Source organism: Pollicipes pollicipes, unplaced genomic scaffold (genome assembly GCF_011947565.3).
Source record: "Pollicipes pollicipes isolate AB1234 unplaced genomic scaffold, Ppol_2.1 Scaffold_4295;HRSCAF=5057_pilon_pilon_pilon, whole genome shotgun sequence".
NCBI lineage: Eukaryota > Metazoa > Arthropoda > Thecostraca > Pollicipedomorpha > Pollicipedidae > Pollicipes > Pollicipes pollicipes.
Genome location: NW_023596461.1, coordinates 36,629,823 through 36,649,670, shown reverse-complemented (window position 1 = coordinate 36,649,670; position 19,848 = coordinate 36,629,823). Strand labels below are relative to the sequence as shown.

The 19,848-nt window shown below is 56.7% G+C and overlaps 1 protein-coding gene across 4 annotated transcripts; it reads right to left on the bottom strand.

Moving 5' to 3' along the window:
* Positions 1–100: 100 nt before the first annotated feature.
* LOC119096375 (long-chain-fatty-acid--CoA ligase 4) lies at positions 101–17,804 on the bottom strand. 4 transcript variants are annotated; one of them, XM_037219244.1, is made up of 15 exons: positions 17,703–17,804; positions 12,244–12,387; positions 10,547–10,648; positions 9,640–9,747; positions 7,287–7,464; positions 6,051–6,211; positions 5,647–5,774; positions 5,287–5,444; positions 4,624–4,784; positions 4,269–4,384; positions 3,746–3,918; positions 3,009–3,134; positions 2,548–2,685; positions 1,952–2,236; positions 101–798 (listed from the first exon to the last, which is right to left on the bottom strand). In XM_037219244.1, the coding sequence occupies exons 2-15, from the start codon at positions 12,379–12,381 to the stop codon at positions 647–649; spliced, it is 2,124 nt and encodes a 707-aa protein (XP_037075139.1). In that variant the 5' UTR covers positions 12,382–12,387; positions 17,703–17,804; the 3' UTR covers positions 101–646. The 4 variants fall into 4 exon arrangements, with proteins under 4 accessions (XP_037075139.1, XP_037075141.1, XP_037075140.1 ...); XM_037219246.1 differs by lacking the exon at positions 17,703–17,804 and adding an exon at positions 16,682–17,475; XM_037219245.1 differs by lacking the exon at positions 17,703–17,804 and adding an exon at positions 15,112–15,191.
* Between the last annotated feature and the right edge of the window lie 2,044 nt (positions 17,805–19,848).

Below are 19,848 nucleotides of genomic sequence, written 5' to 3'. Positions count from 1 at the left end.
AGCAGCGGTACCCGCCGGGCAGTGCCGGATGTCCCACACGGCACGCACGCGCAGGGTCGCACGCAGCTGGAAGCAGGTGGGGAAAATGCGATGGTAACAAGCCGTGACGCACCCGCCAGTGTCGTCCCAGCCGGGGCAACTAAACCGTCTCAGAACACTACAAAGCCGGCGGAAAATCGCGGCAAGCAAACGCTTCACTTCTTCCCCAATAGGGCATGTCCGCAAACACCTTGTACATCATTGTTTAGTCCTCAAACTCACGTCACGCAGTCATTACAAAACAAATCAAGCCGCGGCCAGCCCGAGCAGCGAGCAAGCATTCGTAGAACCGATCGATAGACCCATCGATGGACGTAACAGGCAGAGGTGACAGGCACCCGAGGCCTGTCCTCGGCAAGGAGCTGGCAGACCGCTGGACCCACGCTGTTCACCAGTCGCACCCGTCTGGTGAACGCGCGCGTGCGCATTGGCCCGGAGATGCGACTGGCAGAGGGCAGGCCGAGCAAGACAGGGCGCGTAAAGACCCGCTGTCGCCAGTGGCAGGATGGGTGACAGGAGACAGCTAGATCCCCGGTCACTTGTGGCCGGACGCACTCTAGATCCCCGGTCACGTGTGGTGGGGTGCGGCCACCACCGGCCGCACGATCTACTTGTACAGTCGCTGGATGGCGTCCTTGTAGTAGTTGCTGAGCTCTTTCCGCTTGAGTTTGTAGGCGGCCGTGACCAGGTGGTTGTCCGGCGTCCAGGCCACGCTGGTCAGACCAACGCGGGCCGGGATCTCAGTCTTCTCCAGCCGACCTGGCGCCAGGAAGGTCCGGTCGGGTTAGATACAGGTCAGAGGTCAGGGGTTATGTGTGACAGGTGTTAGCGGCCAGGTAAGATATGGGCCAGAGGTCAGGGATCAGATCAGACAAAGGTCAGGGGTCAGTGGTTAGGTCCGACAGGGGTTAATGGGCGGGCCAGACAGACATCAGGGGTCAGAGTAGATACGGTACAGAGGTCAGGGATCAGGTCAGACAGAGATCAGGGGTCAGAGCACACATCAGTCGGTCCGGCACGGCGCGACTGACCGGCGCGCGCGGTCACCGCCCACCTGGGCGGTGCTACTGTCAGCGTCACACCCCTTACCTGAACGGATCAATTTAAGCAGGGCACGGCCAGATATTTCAGGGGAGTGTCACTAACACAGGCAGTCAGTGATGTCAAGCTTAAGTTGGGATGCAATCAACGCCGGACTTCATCATAACCAAGCTAACCAAGCTTACTATGTTGACTGTTTTGCATAAATACCCAGTCAATGTGTGCCCAATGGCTTTGCTTTCAATGTATGCATTGACACTGACAATGGATATTCCTCCTCTTCTCTCAGTTTCAATGAGACTGGGTCAAAAACTTATGACCACAATTTTTTTTTACAATTCCAGGAAGACATACTACTGTGAAATTAAATGCAACAAAAAGAACATACAACTTAGTAGAACACACCAGTACCTTCCCTGCATAGGATGTTAAAATAGCATCAAGTCGTCTTTTACGTTGCTACTCTTCTTCATTTCGAAAGACAGATGCAGCACGAAATTAAATAGAGTTTTCCAGGTCTTGCTGTCCCTTCCCATTGTTTACATGCAACCACTGCACACCATTGAAAAACAGGCTTGCCTCCTCAGTCTTCAGAAATGCCTAGCAAAACGACGACTTTAGTCAATTCCCATTTTAATGTTTATTCGGTAATGCAAGAAGCACATGCCCATCTTTTGGCACATGGATAGTTCAGAGGTGGAGTTATTCATCAGTCTACACCAACCATAACCAGTTAAAATAGCCAGACCGGTCTGGACCACTAGCAAGGCCTACCGTTGGTAGACGACGACATTTTGCCAGCCCTGAGTACAGTGAGCCGGCCGGGTACTCTTCCGGCCATGTAACGTGGTGGGCTGGCAGGCCAACTCACCGTGCCTGGCATGCTTGGCCAGCCTCTTCTGTACCTCCTCCTCCAGCTGCTCCATCTCACAGAGCTCCTCGTAGCTCCTGCCGACAGCGTTGCCACCCAGCACCTCCTTGGCCAGCATGCTGAGCTGCTTAGCGTTGGCCAGCACGATGGCGATGACGAAGTTCTTGGAGGATTCGCCGTACACGAACATGTTGTCCACCAGCGGGCTGGTGCTCAGGATCGACTCGACGCGGCCCAGCGAGACGTACTCGCCGGCCTGCAGCTTCACCAGGTCCTTCTTGCGGTCTGCGGCACGGCAGCGCCGCCCGGCGGCACACGTCTCGGATGTCGGGCGGCACGGTGGGACGGAGGCAGTGGGCGCGTGCGCGTTGGTGAAAACGAAAACCAGACAATAAACGATGGATTGACACGAAAGGTCACAAAAAGTCGGGCTACTCTGAGCTTTTCGTATCCGACTAATAGCACACAGAGCAGACAGAGCGGCATTTCACACGTCAGGTGAGATCACCGCCAGGCGGGACTGTGACCCTCGACATTACCACAGACGCGCAGGCGTTCCCCTTGAGCACCACAGGTCGGCGTCCAGCGTGGCTCACCGATGATCTTGAGGGTGCCGTTGGGGTAGAACATGCCAATGTCGCCGGTACGGAACCAGCGGCGGCCGTCGGCCTCGCTGAATTCCTCGGCCGTCTTCTCCGGCTGCTCGAAGTAGCCCATGGTAACGTTGTCGCCGCCTGCAGCGGATGGCAGACGGCGTGGTGAGGCGGTGGCGCCGCTTGGCTGCCGCCCGCGCCGCCCGCGGCGACCAGCCAGGACCCGGGGCAGGCAGCAGGACGACAGAGCAGACCGATTGGACGGCGGTGAGCACGCGACGTCAGACAGGCGCCGCCGAACGCAATCGTGCCAGAACACCCGCACAGGACAGTGCCAAAACACCCGCAAGTGACAACGCCTCGCACGACTGATCTAGGTCGTCGACAAGGTGAGACGCGCAGGACAGCGGACTCGCCGCCCATGCGGCCGGGGGCCGGTGTGGGCCGGCGCGCGGCGCCCTCACCGATGACGATCTCCCCGCGCGGGTGCGGCTCGTCGCGCACCCGGTAGCCACCCTCCTCCCAGTCGATGAGCCGGATGTCGCAGCAGCTGACCGGGTGGCCCACGCGGCCCACGGCCACGTCGAACTCTGCGCGCAGGCGATCGGGCACGGTCAGGCCGCCGGTCGGTGCCGGTGGCCAGCAGGAGGTCCACCCCGAAAGCCCAGATGGTAGCTAAGATTACGAAGCCACCGACGGCCTGCGACCAGCTGTCGATGAAGCCGCTCAACTCACTCGACAATGGACAGTCCACTTGTCACCCTTGGGCGTTCAAAAACGCGTCCCCAGACATGCCATTTGAAATAACAGAAAGGGCGACTGGCTGTCTAAAAACAATGGGTGACTGAGCCTATGACTGTCAAAACAGGTGAGTGCAACAAACTGCGGACCGTTTTACGTGTTCAGCGGCGCACTTGCGCTATGGAAGCTCCATCACAGCAAACACGATCAAAGACACCAGATCGCCACCCAAAAACATCGACTACACGAACTTCCGCCCTCACAGAACAGGCCACTGGGGACAGCTGGCCGACAAGTCTGTTCTTACGGACTTGTTCAAGAAGGAAGCCAGATCCCAAGAAGTAACCGGTATTCGACACCGGCGCTGCACACGACCGTCTGGCGTTCTGTACTCCTGCTCACTGGTCTGCCGTCCTGCCAGGCCGCCGCAGCAGCAGCGGAGTCGGCCCGAAGCACTCACCGTCCATCAGCGTGGCGCACGAGGTGGTCTCGGTGAGGCCGTACCCCTGCATGACGCTGGCGCCCATACAGGAGCGGATGAGGTCGTGAGTGACCTCGGAGAGCGGGGCACCGCCCGATACCATGGCCCGGACGCGGCCGCCCAGTAGCGCGGCGATCCGACTGAAGAGCAGCCTGGAGCGGGGGCGGGGTCCGGACTGAGAGCGGCGCGGCGCGGAGGGGGGCCCGGGCGCCGACGGGGCCCCGCCGCGACGCCAAAACACAAGCAAGAGCCTCACATCTCCACCATCTCACGACCCCCTCTAGTTCACAAGAGCCTCACATCTCCGCCATCTCACGACCCCCTCTGGTAGACAAAACAGAAGCTATCGGGACGCTACGTCCGCTGCTCAGGTATGTTCATCGGTGCTCAAATTAACGACAGCAGTGCTCCCTGACTGTCAGCTGACTGTGGGCAGTGCTGTCTAGGCAGACGGTGAAGACCGGGCCGCTGTCACCCACGGACGAGCGGGCGCCCAACTGACCGGTGCAGGATGGGTGTGGAGAAGCCGCGCCTCCGCCACCTGCTGCGATACTGTACAGCCCAGTGGAACAGGGCCTGCACAACCCGGCCCGAGGCGTGCATCTGCTCCTTGATGCCCTGCAAACAAACAGGCGGCAGCCAACCGTCAGTCAACCAGGCCGACGTCGCCCTGAACGGGTCGCTCCACCGTCGTCACTAGTGGGCGGGTCCAACGTCGCTGGGCGGCCGGTTCCACTGTCTTCCGGTGGCCTGGTAAATGGCTCGCTCTCGCCCTCCCTAAACGCAGCCATCTCCCGAAGTGCTCGGGCCCACGGCCTCTTGGAGCTCGTCGAGAGCAGCGAGTGCCCCTCTCTCACCTGCGCCACGCGGTCCAGAATCATGGGCACGGCGGCGATGAGCGTAGGCCGCAGCACCGAACAGTCGCCCCGGCAGCCGCGCTTCACCTTGCTCGATTTGTCCATCAGCGTCAGCGGCGAACTGTAGCCGATCGGCACGCCGAACATGACGGCGCACATCTCTGCCACACAGAGGCGCCGGGACGGTCAGAGGCGCCGGCTGCACGAGGCGCCGGTACGGTCAGGGGCGCCGGCCACACGGAAGGCGCCGGGACGGTCAGGGGCGCCGGCCACACGGAAGGCGCCGGGACGGTCAGGGGCGCCGGCCACACGGAAGGCGCCGGGACGGTCAGGGGCGCCGGCCGCACGAGGCGCGGGGACGGTCAGGGGCGCTGGCCGCACGGAAGGCGCCGGGACGGTCAGGGGCGCCGGCCGCACGAGGCAGGCACGGGAACGGTGTCAAAGCAGACAAGGTCTACCGAGCTGTCCAGCCAGAACACAAGTGGAAATGAACAAAACGTCGTTCCCTCTCGCCACGGATGGAGATCATCCGACTCAGGTTGCATGTGTACACGTCAGCTTCCGCGAGGGCCAAATGTGTCTCTGCCATAGCATCAGTGGTGCCCGTTGCCTGCCGGCCGCTGACGGAGCCCGCCCGAGGTCACCAGAGGTCGCCCCACTAGCCTGCCATCAGCTCCAGCACGTGCGCCAGCGGCAGGTAGCCGATGTAGACGTCCTCTGGAGTGATGTCGATGGCCACGGCGAACCCGGTCATGGTGGAGACCATGTTGTAGTGGGACACCATCACCCCCTTAGGCGTGCCCGTCGAGCCCGACGTATACCTGAGAGGACGGCGCCGGGGCGGTCACGTGGGCGGTCACGTGGGCGGTGCCGGAGGCGGTCACATGGGCGCCGATCCAAACACTTCCAGGCGTGGGGCTTGGGTCGCACAGCATCTAGCGCATACGCCACGTGACGTAACGTGACGCTACTGTCACGATCCATCGCCATCGGACGGACGGCGCTCACAAGCCCATCGCTTACATGATGATGGCGATGTCTTCGCTGGTGGGAGGATGGCTCTCCAGTGTCGACTGTTCGCCCTCCTTCAGCATGCGGGAGAACGGGATCATCTCGACACCCTTGGTGGCGGATGTGTCCGTTTTCTCTAACTGAAACCAGTGGATGTGCCATTGTTACGTCCATGCGTCGGAAATTACCGGCCAGGGTACGACGGACGGAGCGAGAACAAGGCGTCCAGTACGTGACGCTCGACATGCCAACAGCCAAGCGCAGCGTAGGTGCGCCAGTCCGCTAAAGCTGCCCGTCTCAAGTTGCAAAGAATGCCAGTAATAACCCGGTCCGGCACCCTGTGGTTTTACTGGCCCCGTCATGCGTACACACAAGGTCACGGATCAACGTTTAACAAAACTGGGCGCGTCGCTGACCTGGTCCTCCATGTAGATGACGTGAGTGACCTTGTCGCAGCCCGCCAGCACGGACTGCAGCTTCTTGCACAGCACGTGTGACGTGATGACGTGCGTCACCTTCGTCTCGTTGATTCCGTGGGCTACGGCGTCTTCGCTCAGCGTGGCGTACAGCGTCACCACTGGAACGGCGCCGGGACGCGTCGGGGTCCCTCCGAGCCGGCGCCTGGCCTTACGCCGCCTCACATGTGTCACTCCCACACTTGTGTCCCAAACACGGTCAGCCGGTTACCTTCGGAAGCTTGTGGCACGTGTGGCAAAATGATACACATCACAGCGAGCGTTTGTTTGCGATGGTATAAAAACTCAGGCGGGGGCAGCCCATCAAGCATTTTTCTGATCGTGAAAGTATTCGTGCTGTCGCTGTCCGATCAGGGTCCGGCGAGGTCGCAGCCATTTCAGACTGGACCAGCTCAATGATGTCAGACCACTGCTCTGGCGAGTTTGGGATTAACAGGTTTTCACTGGAGGTGCGCATGCAGGGAGAAATGACCGCGTGCATCGCGAAGCGGACCAACAGTGATCCAACGAAACTAAAGCAAGCTTCAAAGCTCCAAAGTGTTGTATTTGTTTCCTTACTTCGCCAGGAAGCCACCTACAGACATTCAACTGTCAACTCCGGAAGCACTTCCCCGTTCGCAGCGTGACGCTGCAGATGGAAGGAAATATTTCGCACGGTCTTGGTAACGAGTGAGTATTACATCCTTGGGCGAATTCTGACCTCCTGAACCGAAGGCTGTATGCATTGTGGGAACGCTCCGGCCCCTCCGGAACGTAATACTGGCAGCTGGGCGACTCAAATATTTGGATACTTCCCTGACTTCTGAGCATTCGAATATACGCAAATACCCAGACGCATTTTCAACCATTTCGAATTCAAGACTCAGCTCTAGCAGCTCTAGCTCTCCGGACTGTGGAACCCCGGGCCGCTCCGGCCCCTCTAGACTGCGGGGTCCCAGGACCGCTCCAGACTGCGGGATCCCGGGCCGCTCAGGCCCCTCTAGACTGCGGGGTCCCAGGACCGCTCCAGACTGCGGGATCCCGGGCCGCTCCGGCCCCTCTAGACTGCGGGGTCCCAGGACCGCTCCAGACTGCGGGATCCCGGGCCCGCTCCGGTCCCTCCAGACTGCGGGACCCCGGGCTGCCCCGGTGACCCCATCCAGTCGGCTGTTCCCGGCTCTCGGCGGCGGCGCTCACCGGTGATGTTCTGTGTGAAGGCGCCGACGGCGGCCACCAGCCACTCCGAGCGCGTCTCGGCGAAGACGACCACTCGGCCGCCGGAAGGCACGCCCCGCTCGCAGAGCGCCCGGCCGAAACATTCGGCCAGCTGTACAAACTCCACATAGCTCGTCCACTTGTAGTCGCCCAGGAGGAACTGCCGGATAGGCCAGGCCAGGCCAGGCCAGGCCAGGTCAGGTCAGGTCAGGTCAGGCGGGTGGACCTGACCCGGACCAGAGAATACAGCGTTCTGGGCTGGGTCATGACAGCCTGTGGCCTGAGCGCTGTAAGTCGGAGCCGGCCAATATGCAGAACAATGTTGCCAGTAACTAACTACATCGGGAACAGCTGCACGTGCACCACGTAATACAAGCAGCAACCCTAACACCAACGCTCTTGTTCGTTGAGATAAAAAAGAAGAAGTTAAAACTAAAGGAGTCTGATTACTGGATGCACAACCTCACAGATAAGCTGAGAGGCATCCGGGAAATACATCAAACCAAGGCACGCCAGGCTGCGCAGGGCTGTTGCGACAAATTTAACCGAAGACCATGAGAACTAAGTTTGTACGTGCACTTCAAAAGGAATGCAAGATTAGCATACGTAGGCTCCTCTGCAACGCTACGGGGCCGGCTAATTCATACCACATGTAAGATAAACTCGCACCGCGCGATGGCCTAGTTTAAATGTGATTACCACACCTGGCTGATAAGCAAAATACGCTCACTGTAAGCAGTACGCTTATCAGAAACATATTTCATACTATCGAATGGTCACATACCATCCAGTTTCGGCACATATACAGCTTGATTGCAAGGAGCGATCTCATCCATGATACCGCAGGCACTTCCTTCCCAAGGAAGGGTATAGTCGACCCTCCTTAATCCGACGCAGAGCGGCATTTCCGACCCCAGCGAGCCCCTTCCTTCCGCCAGCACGGTCCGGTGCGGCACAGGCCCGGTGCAGACGCCCCTCCCCGTCCGCGCGCCACCAGCGCCATCTACCTCACACCGCACGGGGGGGGAATAGTGTCGCAGCCCCGCCGACGGAGCTGCCGTCCGCGGGGAAGCTCGGGTTAGCTGCTCTCCACCGGCGCCAGCGGAGCTGCCGTCCGCGGGGAGGTTCGAGTTAGCTGCTCTCCGCCGGTGCCGGCGGAGCTGCCGTCCGCGGGGAGGCTCGAGTTAGCTGCTCTCCGCCGGCGCCGGCGCCGCCCTCCGCACGGCCACCGGCTGACCCTTATTGGAGATCCCCCATCACCACGGCCGGCGAACAGCCCTGAGACCACGCCGCGGCGCTGCTAACGGTCTGGTCCGGCTGGCTCTGAGCCTCATCGGCCCGTTCGGGTCATGCACGGCCCGCAGGACCGCGACAGCGACCGACAGGTGGACACTGTCCGGCCCACCTGCCAGCCAGACTCCCTGCGAGTGTCCCCCATGTTGTCGACGCAGCACTGGCCTCCGGCAGCGTTGAATGACGGCCTGTGTTCGGGTCGGCGGGTCCCTCGGGGCCAACCGAACGACACTGGGACACGGCGTGGTGGTGGAGCCAAGCAGACGACACTGGGACACGGCGTGGCGGTGAAGCCGAGCAGACGACACCGGGACACGTCGTGGTGGTGAAGCCAAGCAGACGACACTGGGACACGGCGTGGTGGTGAAGCAAAGCAGACGACACTGGGACACGGCGTGGTCCAGGCCGCCAGAGTCTTCGGAGTCTTTCACGGCGTACTGCCGACTGTCTATAGCCCAGTCACGTGCAGCAGGCAAGGACAGTACTTATTATGTGGTGGCCTGCGCGTTTGGTAGGACGCGAGAGTGGGCGAAGGCAATCATTGAAGGCGTGGGGACATTGAAGCTAGCGAAACAAATTTTGTTCCAAAGATCTTGTTGGCAGCTGTGACATATCCTTTCAATTCGTCACACAAATCACTTCTCAATCCCACAGGAAGATGTCCAACATTACTTTCCCGGAGATATCCCATTCATCTAAGCCACAAAACGACTGGGCAGACACGACACACACACAGAGTCAACTGGACACACAGGGCGTCCAGTTGACTCAGGCCGGTCGGCGACGGCGGCCGGCGGTTTCGTCGCGCCCTGTCCGCCAGCGGACGGGCCACAGGAAATCACCAATCCCGGCCGACTCACGCCCGCCCGACTGGCCGGCACCAGGGACGGCGCGAGCCTGGCGCACGAGGTTGGAGGGATGGGATGTCCGGTCAGGTCAATGCCCGGCCGTCTCACGCCCGCCCGACTGGCCGGCACCAGGGACGGCGCGAGCCTGGCGCACGAGGTTGGAAGGATGGGATGTCCGGTCAGGTGGGGCGCACCTTTTTAAAGACTTTGCCGCTCGGCTGCTGCTCGTTCTCCTCGGAGAGGACCTGGCGCGTGCCGAAGCCCGGCTTGTCGCCGTGCTGCTTCACGGCGTAGCGCACCACCTGCCGACAGCGGCGTCACGCGTCACCCACAGGTCGGGGCGCGCTGCCCGGACCCGACCGCCCACGCGCTCACGTGCAGCACAGCCTGGCAGCGACGACACCGGGCGGCGATTGGTGGGCCGTCGCGACATTAGCAACAATAGCCACCTCGAAGACCATGCTCGGCGATCGAGACCACGACCGGCGACAATAGCTGAAGAGCGGGGTGAGGGTGCCAAGCCGCCAGTGAAAACCAAGAGGCCACAGGAAGCGGCCCACCGGCCTGGAGCAAAGCACTTGACCGAGGCCGTCGCACAGCCAGAGCGAACATCGTACATGTTAACGAAAGGTAGCTCGATAAAACACACATTAACGCACGTGGCGACCGACATTGGTGGCCTTGTGGGAGCGCCCCAGCGATTAGCGCTCCGCCGGGTGACACCGGTGCACCACTGCCACCGCACAGTGGCACCACCGGCCACATGTAACGGACTGAACGCCGTTCACGGCGGCCGGGGTCACCCGAATGGTAGCTCAACTGACGACCGACAGCGTGCCCACGCCTATGCTCTTCATCAACCCCGGCGGCGACTTCAAAGTACCGACAGCCACGCACCCAGACCGGACTTAGGGGACACCGGACAAGACTCTGGCACTGACGGTTCAGATAGCGTGAGGGAGTGGGGGCCGATCCAGATCTGAAGTCCACGCGGCATACGGGGAGTGCCTGCGTAACCCCCGCTTCCGTAGCACCCGCGGACGGTGCCAAAACGGCCGGAGGCGAGGGCGGGCGCGCGCGCCCCGGAGTGCGGGACGTCACCTTCTCCACGGTGTCCAGTCCCAGCCGCTTCATCGTCAGCTGGAAGTCGGTTGGCGGATCGTAGTTGCGGTAGCGGCCCGGCTCCGACGGCACCTGCCTGGCCTGTAACGGGAGGCAGGCCCGCAGAGTAACGGGGTCAGACGTCAGCGGGCGTACCCCCACCCGCGGCGACAGATGGCGCCGGCGCCGCACCCCCGACCGCATCCCACAGCTGCCGGCCGAGGAGAGCACCTGCTGCGGCACGGGAGGTCTGCCCCGTGCGGCCCGCGCTGATCTCCACACGTGACAAGGGAGTTGTGCACTAATTACGAGCGTTTTTGGTGGCGCCAGGTGCTCGAAACGGTGCTGCGTACCGGACGGCCGACTTCCCGCGCTGGGGAGCGTGGTGTGTGAAAACGGCGCCGAACGGGTAAGCGTCTTCTCAGAACGCCCCCATCCCCGTTTGGGGGAAAACGGCACGGGTCACAAACGGCCTGTGAGTAGCACTTTTCCAAGATATCTTCAACATCATACCGATCTCTTTTTAGCCGGTCCTAGATCTTATGTGGCCTCCCTCATTGATCGTATGAGTGGCGTCTATCTTATCGACGCATGCACTCGGCGCCTCATATCGTTCTCAGACTACTGACCAGATCAACAGGCGCCCAGAGATTGCCAATCAAACAAACTCCGTGCGGTAAGGGCAGCCGCCGGAAAGCCGCGGGTGCGGGGGACGCCAGAGTCACGCGCCGCACGAGGTGGACGGACGGCCGCCTGTGCTGATCCGCCGACCCCGCCGGCCGAGCGACCTCGGGACGCCCTAGCCGACAGTGGCGCCTTTTGCCGCCGGCTCCAGCGGCGCGCCTCTGCAGCCTGAGCCGCTGGTGACCGGTGTCCGAGGTCAGCCGAGGTCCGAGATCCGTCCGGCCGACGCTCGTGTCCGGCGAGAGGCCTCGCTATCGGCTACCCGGCCCACTCGGCACATCTCCGGCAGCCAATATCAACACGTGATCAAAATGGGCTTATACTAAGCTCTCTCTTCGCCACCGCGGCCTTCTGCCGGGGAGTGGGTGCCTGATACCAACTGAAGGCAACTCTGCACAGGACACCACTGGCGGTGGGGGACCATTGACTGACGGCCAGAGACACCGACTGGGCCGAGTCGCGGTCCGAGGACAAGCAAATGAAAAACTGAACCATATGGTGTAATTCAGACCGGTACGCGGCGTCGCGACACTTCTTCGAAGAAGGAAAAAACCGTCCAAGCACGACACCCACGCCGCGTTGTTCGGAAGAGATAAACAGTGCACATAAAATGAGCTCAGGCATTCCCAGGATAACTAGCATACTCAGTGGGCGTTAGTACGAGAGCAGCGAGCGGTGCCCCTTCGGCACTGGAACACACATTACGTCTTACGTCTGTTCTGGCGCCCCATATCCCAAGACACCTGGTGAGCCTCCATCATCAGTCCGCATGGAGTAAATAGACACACGCCAGCTGCCGGAACGCCGCCGCTGCGCACGCGCCTCTGCACGGGAGCGCAGCCCGTAGGAATAGGTCGGTTGCGGAGGGCCGCTCGTCCGGTGATTGCGACACACCTCCGCTCGGACGGGGGGGGGGGGGCCTCCCCGCGTCAGACCCGACGCCGACGAGGGCCGGTCGGCAGAGCCAACGGCACGCGACGCCGCGCGATTACCGACTCTCGCACGGAACGTACCCGAATCTTTTTGGCCTTGCGGATCTGGGTCCACGGCTGCTGGACGAGGCAGTAGATGGGGAAAGTGACGACATCGTACACGAACACCACGCTGGCCACTGCGCCTACCCCGATCGTCGCCAGAACGTCACCAATCATGTCGGCCTGCGGGAAACAGAGCGTGCGGGTTACACACATGCCAGGGCGGCTCACTACAACGCACACCTGGCGCGCGTCACGTCCCGTATGATACATAACACTATGCGACAAGTGTCAATTCCCGGACACCCCGCTGGGGACGTTACATAATGTAAATTGGTGTACTGTTATGATCTTTGCCACAATGCTTTATCCTTTACACGTTATACGTCTTACTCAATGCTTTGTTCCATACCATTTTTTAGTTTAACCATTCCACGACATTGCTGCCGCCCGAAGGTAGAACTCCAAATGTTCTTTTTTGGCCATGTTGCGCTTCTTATGCCATCTGATTCGTCCACTCATGCTGATTTCGGTTATTCAAACAATCAGTTGAGATTTTCACAAGCTTTTAGCCTACTCCTTTCGCTAAAAGCTTGTGAAAATTTCAACCAATGGTTTAAACATCCGAATGCAGCATGAGAAGACAAACCAGATGACATAAAAAAACGCAAAATAGCTATAGGCGAACATATGGAGTTTACCTTTGGACGGCAGATTCCATTCAGAGATCATTTATGGTTGCTTATCTTTAAAAAAAACGGCCATTCGACACCATTCAGCCCCAGACCATCTGAAACGTATCCACCTTTGTAAATAGCCCCGTCGAAGAGGAAAACATGGGACAGCAATTGACTACATGTGATTTAAAACGCATGTGTATACAGCTTGCATCGAGCGCACGGCTGCATCTGACAACCGTGGGCTGGAAATCAGAAAACTGACATGAAACGCGTACGGCAAGTCGGCCGCAACTCATTCGCCTCAGCAGCCGAAAACGGCGCGGTTGCACCCAAAGACGGCGCAGTTCGTTGATGGTCAGCAGAAGGCCGCAGTCCACTGCAAGTCCGAGGCGAGACGCTGAGCATCACAGACTGCTGACCGAGACTGGTATAACATTTCATTTCTTCTGGGGTTTCTACAAATATTTGGATCAAAAAGTCCAACCTTGCAATGTTTGTGTAATCCGGGCTGCAAATGAAATCGATACAGGCCCGGTGACGCGAAGTCGCTGAGCTGCCTGCTGCATTATTTATATCGTTCACTGCCCCAGGAAGTAGAACTATGCAGCACGCTGATGCACTCCCGGATCTCCTACCACTAAAGGAGAGGAATGCCGTAAAACACAACCATATGTGTGTTATGCGGTATTCCGTATAACATCGGTAAATACCGCATAGCTTATAAGGCAATTACACCTATACACACACCTCTGAACACCTGTACAAGAAACACACAACCATAAACTAGCCAATGACAGGCAGCGGGCTAAAACCTTCGAAACGCATTCGCCGAATCGCTGCATGCAGTTTAATGTCCTCCGCAGCAGTTCACCACCGTGACTCAAGGGTCCTAACGTCGTTTCTCGGCTATCCTAAACTACAACACAAAACAAGCCCCGCTGATTTGCGATCAACGCCATCTATTCCCAGCTACCGCACAACCAGCTCAGAGTAAGTTTTTTAGTCAGCCGAGTTAGAGTTAAGCTCTAACTCACTGGCTTTTTGTTGATGGTCCATCCACCGTCACCAGTCCAAAATTACTGCAGCCAGCTGGCAAGAGATACAGTTAACTGTCAGTTCTGAGGTACTACGGCGCGGTCAGTGCTCCTGAGCTACGGGGTATCCTTATCTCTTCTGAGCTACGGCACCGTCAGCACTCCTGAGCTACGGTTTATCCTCAGTTCCCCGAGCTATCGAGCCACCCTCTCTCCTGGACCTGCCTGCCGGCCCTGGACCTGGCACACGTCATGAGCTGCCGCCCGAGCGCCTCACTTCGTCAGGACTCGGAGGGAGCGGGTGTAGACGGCGCGTTACCCCACACGGGGCGTCACCGACGCCAGCTGACCGCTGACACCACGGGACCACCACGAGGGAGGGGGCCCCACCACTGGGCGGACACCCCGGCACTTTCTTGTTCCCGCACCAGCCCATCCGTGTTTTCTGTTGCATGAACAACGGCGAACCAGCAACGAAGTGTTTTCCACTAGACGAAGTGTTTTCGACCCGATTATAACGTCATGTAGGAGACCGCATTTTGATGGAACATTCATGCAGCGAGCGGCGAATCGATCCAAACGATAGCTGCTGTGGTGCTAGCTCTTACATCAACACTTCGGTTGAATTACACGGCTCTCGAATCAACAGACCAATCTGGTTTCCCCTAACTGCACCTAGCTGAAGAGCTCACCATTGGCCCACATACAGTTAGTGATATGAACATCAGGGGCAAACCCATGTGTACGTAAACGCGTGAAGCACAACGGCCCAGTTCATTGTCCTGATAGCAACATTCGGCCAACTTTGACGGTATTTCCTTACAAAGTCACGAGATATTGCAGTCAAAACGTAATTCTCTGCAGGGCCGTGGCAGCGAAAAGCTTTTGAGATAAAAGTTCAGTTCCTTTGGCGGTAACATTTTACGTGCGCATCAATCACTAACCGATCCATAAACCGTATCTAAATGTCCACGCTTGACACTTGGCCTGTTCAGTCTGGATTGCTCTGGCCGGAACCGGTTGCGGCGTCACTCGCTCGTCGAGTACCTACCAGAGCTGGCCAGGTGACACTCGGCACACGTTCACACGTGCTCGATCGGTGATGGCTACCGGCCGACCGCCTCACAAGCACCACGCGCCACCGCCGCACGCGGCCGGCTCTGGTCGCCCGCCGACACCCGTCTGAGACCCACCGCTGCTCTGGTGGTGATGTGCTGGTCCGCGGCCGGCCCTCGCCGCCAGGTGACTGTGACACGCGCCGCCGCCGAGTCTATCCCGCACGGACTGACGGTGACCGGCGCCGTCGGTCGCACGTCGAGTCGCTCCCCCTCCCCTCCCCTCCCCTCCCCTCGGCGTCAGGCGGCCAGAGTACAGGGCGCGAAGGACGGATGGTGCGGCGCCGGTCCAGAGTACAGGGCGGCCCCGCCCCCGATCGCCGTCAATGGGCATTTCCTCCGCGCCGGTCGCCGGCTATTGGCCGCGAGGGCCGCGAGTGTTGGGGTGTGGGTGCTTTGGGCCTGGCTAGGTAGATGATGGGTGGGGGGAGCAGCAGGGGAGGTATGGACTTGAAGCTGAGTGGGTGGAAGAAGGGACCAGCTAAAGGAGTGGGGCTCAGTGAAGCCCGATTGAGGAATGGTTCGACAGGAAGCCCCCATGTGCAATGCTTATTCCAACATGTCAAGCTGAACCAGTGAGCCTCTGCCTGTGGTCATAGCCATCAGCACCACTGGAGTCGACAGGTTCCCAACCTCAGTCACTTTTGGGCAGACTTGACAGTTTTGTGTCTGTCACACCCATGTCTGTGCCATTTCCAGGAAAGGCAAAATGAGCTTGCAGGTTCCCTTTTGGATTACAATAAAAGACCATCAATATTTTCTTATTTTGGGTATGCTGGATTCATTTTGTAGTATGACACTTTGGGAGACATAACAGTTTTAAAAGGTGTGTGCTAGCACATCAAGCCACAAGCATGACTTATCATGATTATGTGACAACAAATAATTTGCTCATTCTGGGCTTTAGAAATGGTTTGCCTATGATATTCTGAAGGCACCTAAGCCTCAGACAATGCAGCAAGCATTCAATGCAGCTTGATGGCATGACAATGATTGTCAGCACGAAAAGCTTCATACCATCAGCATTACTGTTTTACCTGACAATTGCATTCAGACCATTTGAATACATGGATTTCTGGGATCAGGGTTCATTCCCAGCAGTGTGTGTTATGTGAGCTCTTACACCCTACCATTAGGTCATGCAATTGGAGGTAAAAAGCTGAATTTTGTGGCAAGAATGTAATGTGCTGCAATGCTTGACATGGTCATCCTGCCCACTGATTTCACATGACCTTTAAGCAGGGGTACTAGCAGCAGGCCATACCTGTCAAATGAAAATAGGAAAATTGTGTCTGAAGCAACTTAAACTTATCCCCCATGGCACCAGTGGATGGATCAGAAGGTAGGTGCCCTATGATGAATTTTACAGAAAGCTGAGACCCAGCCCCAGACCACCTGACATCCCTCTTCACTGTTATTAAATAGAGCACAATTATACAACATGCAGCTGCTTATTGACATCAGTCTAAATTATATGTCAAACATGCTCACAGAGAAACAACATCCCTGCAGCAATTTCAGTGCAAGTGCATGCATGCCAAAAGAAAACAAACTGAGAGGTAATGTTTTAAGGAATTATGTTACACAGGTACTTTCAAGGCAAACATGCTTCACAACCCCTGCCATACAAATATGCATACAAACCCACTGCAATTTGGCCTGGCCTGAAATCAGTGCAGTAGAGCACAAGGCTCAGCACACCAATGTCCTGTAGTGCACAGTGGATGGATATTTTTGAAGACTGATGGATGTGTCATACAGAATTGTATGAAATATATTCATCCAAATGATAATGAATGACTAATGCAGCCAGGGGTTTAGTTTTGCTTTCAGTTGGCCTCAACTTTGGGAAGAAAGTGGTCAAAATGAGAAACCTGTTTTTGGCATACTTTGGGGGCATACTTAGATCATTTTCATTGTTTAGCCCCTACAACTCACTTTGCAAAACTATATATCTGGTTGTACCTACTTACCCTATGCATCATGACTGCCATCAATAATTATGGGACATGTCACCTCCAAACTGATTATGAAACATGGTTTTGTACAAATGAACCAAATAGCAGAGCCCAATACCTAACTATGCCACATTCAAGTAACTCTTCTGTAACTTATGCCACCATTAAGGGCAGTTGCAACTACTTAAAACAGCTCTTTGGAGCATTCATCCTCATGTTAACAGGATAAGAAAATGGATGGTGGATCATAAACCCCAAGTAATCTGTAAAATATTCTAATATTTCAATATTAATTACCTTGCCTCAGCTTCATCCAATTATCACATCATGATATCTGCACTAGCCCTAATTTAATTGGTTAAAATTCACTATCACCACATTCACAAGTGATCATCTGTGCATACCCAGCCTGAATTTGCCTTGCCAATCACTTAAATGTATTATTTTAACAGTGTGTAGCAGTCTCAGCCATTGGTCTGAAATGGGGATCACTTCTGAATGTCCCATTTCAATGGGGCGGGGGTCATTGCATTCAAAAGGATTGTTATATACGACCTATTCTACCCCCCCCCCCCCCCCCCGACCCTAAACCGTTTAGACATCGTGTATACCGCAAGCCATCTATCGGCTGTACCGCCGATTAGACGAGAATTGCTGCAACAGGCACACGACAAAATCAGCTTAAGCCCACGGACGCCCCTTCATTCTTACCACCACGGTCTGCGCCACGTAACTGCGCGCCGCCAGCCAAGGCCACCCGCGCAACCGAACGCTGTTCGTACTGAGCAACCCTTAGCATTGCATTGCAATAACCTAACCGTGACGGACTGGCCTTGTCCCACCAGCGTCGTGAGCGTCTCGATATGGTAGTTGGTGATCGGTAATATGGTGTACCTGCACTAGATTTTTCTGGTGGGCAAAAATGCCCCTGGCACGGATTTTGGTTTAAACTACATGCTACGCGGCTTTCATAATGCATCGAATACAAGGTCGTATCAACATTCACCACCAACATCACACTTGTATTATATTGCGCGGACATCACGATTCCAGCCACCAGCCATTCAGGCCTTCACGTCTTGACACTTTTGACACCCGCTGTGTTGTATCGGTAACAACCTGAAACGTAGAAGGCTTACCCGAAATGTTTCGATGGCACAGACATTTCCGTGATGACAATTTTTGGATTGCCTGCTTACAACAACTTCAGGACTGTTTTAAATGTGCGTAACGTAAACAACGTTAAAAAATCAGGACCCAAGGTATGTTTGTGTGTTCAGCCTCGGACGAAGATTGTGAATTTACAACATTCATAATATCCTGGGATTCACATTGTGTTTTCTGCCGCTAAAAATCATATCTTTAAGCTGGTGTTTGTAGCGCAATGACGCATGCTGTTCATCATGTTACCACGTGCTCACCCAGTGGTGCGTGGTGACGCTACAAAAGAGAATTGACATGATTCATTCATGCTCCCGAGCGCGTTCCCATTTTGGTCGATTGGCACATGTGGAACCCCACTCCCAGCTGGATACGTCCCACTCCCAGCTGGATACGCCCCAGTCCCAGCTGGATACGCCCCAGTCCCAGATGGATACGCTCCGGTCCCAGCTAGATACGTTCCAGTCCCAGCTGGATACGCCCCAGTCCCAGCTGGATACGCCCCAGTCCCAGCTGGATACGTTCCAGTCCCAGCTGTATATGCCTTGGTCCTGAACGCTTATCGGACTAGTATGGACGTTGAAATAGGTCGATACCAGGGCAGGATGGACATGTTTGCCCAGATTGCCTACCACAAACGGCAGTTTCACCTGGAAAAAATCGCTTGTTTCACCTCTCTAAGTCTTCGCGAACATGATGAATTGTTAAATGGAGAACGGGTAGCACCAGCCGCAGGTTTCACTGGGTGTTCCAGGTAGCCGGTATCACAGCAAAGAAGTGTTTTTTTTTTTTTAAAGACGGCTTCGCTTCCGAGGCTGGGGATCAAAAGGTCAGATACCTGCATTCGTGATATAAGGACTGCTTTTTAGCAGCCATGGGGTGTGCCGAATTTCGGTCTTGGGTTATCGCTGTACCGTAACGCGTAGTACTGCGGTATATATACACATCAGTCCGCACCCTACCCCAGGCCTGGTGGAAGGTGCATCGGTCACCTGCGCGCCGCCCCTACGCTGTTGCGAAGGTCTGCTGTCATAAGCCCTGGCCAATGAAACGTAATGTAATTTATACACCAAAGAAAATGACTACCATCTTCTTACAGCGCTACGTTATAGACTTTGGGACTTGGTCATCCAGATTATAAACGGCAGCTTACATTGCACTATGATCTGTACATCATGATTATCATGCGGACAACATGATACTGTGCTGCCCCACTCCCACCGACTACTTCTTTGCTGCTACTACCTTTGCTATCCTGCATATGGGATCTATATTCTATGCACTGAAAGAAATCAGCCTTAGTGGCGCTATGCCCTTATTGCATAACGATCGGAGGCCATACACGGGCAGGACGCCCCCCTCCCCCGCTTTGGGCCCTTTTGCGCGAGGCACAAACCACCTGGCCATTCGATTCGACGGCTTATGACCTTTCAGTGATGATGCAACTTATCGGAGATTAGGAGGCCCGAACAGTCAATAAGCGACACTCCCGGTATGGCCCACTGAGAAATCACACCACAAAGCCTGCTGAAGTTCCAGCTAAGGTTCACTGACCTAGCAACTAGGTTACCTTTGTCTAACCCCGTCTCTACCTCACATAACCAGAAATCAAAGTCGCCTTCCATGTTATCGATGATCTTTTGGATATGACGTTGGTGACCCGTTAGCAAGCTAATTTCCTGCACCGGGCAGGTAT

Coding starts and splice junctions, on each gene's coding strand:
- LOC119096375 (XM_037219244.1), bottom strand. CDS start 12,381: ATGATTGGTGACGTTCTGGCGACGATCGGGGTAGGCGCAGTGGCCAGC. Junction 9,748..10,546: donor GACTGGACACCGTGGAGAAG/GTGACGTCCCGC, acceptor CGCTGTCGGCAG/GTGGTGCGCTACGCCGTGAA. Junction 6,212..7,286: donor CTTCACACAGAACATCACCG/GTGAGCGCCGCC, acceptor GCGCCGTTCCAG/TGGTGACGCTGTACGCCACG.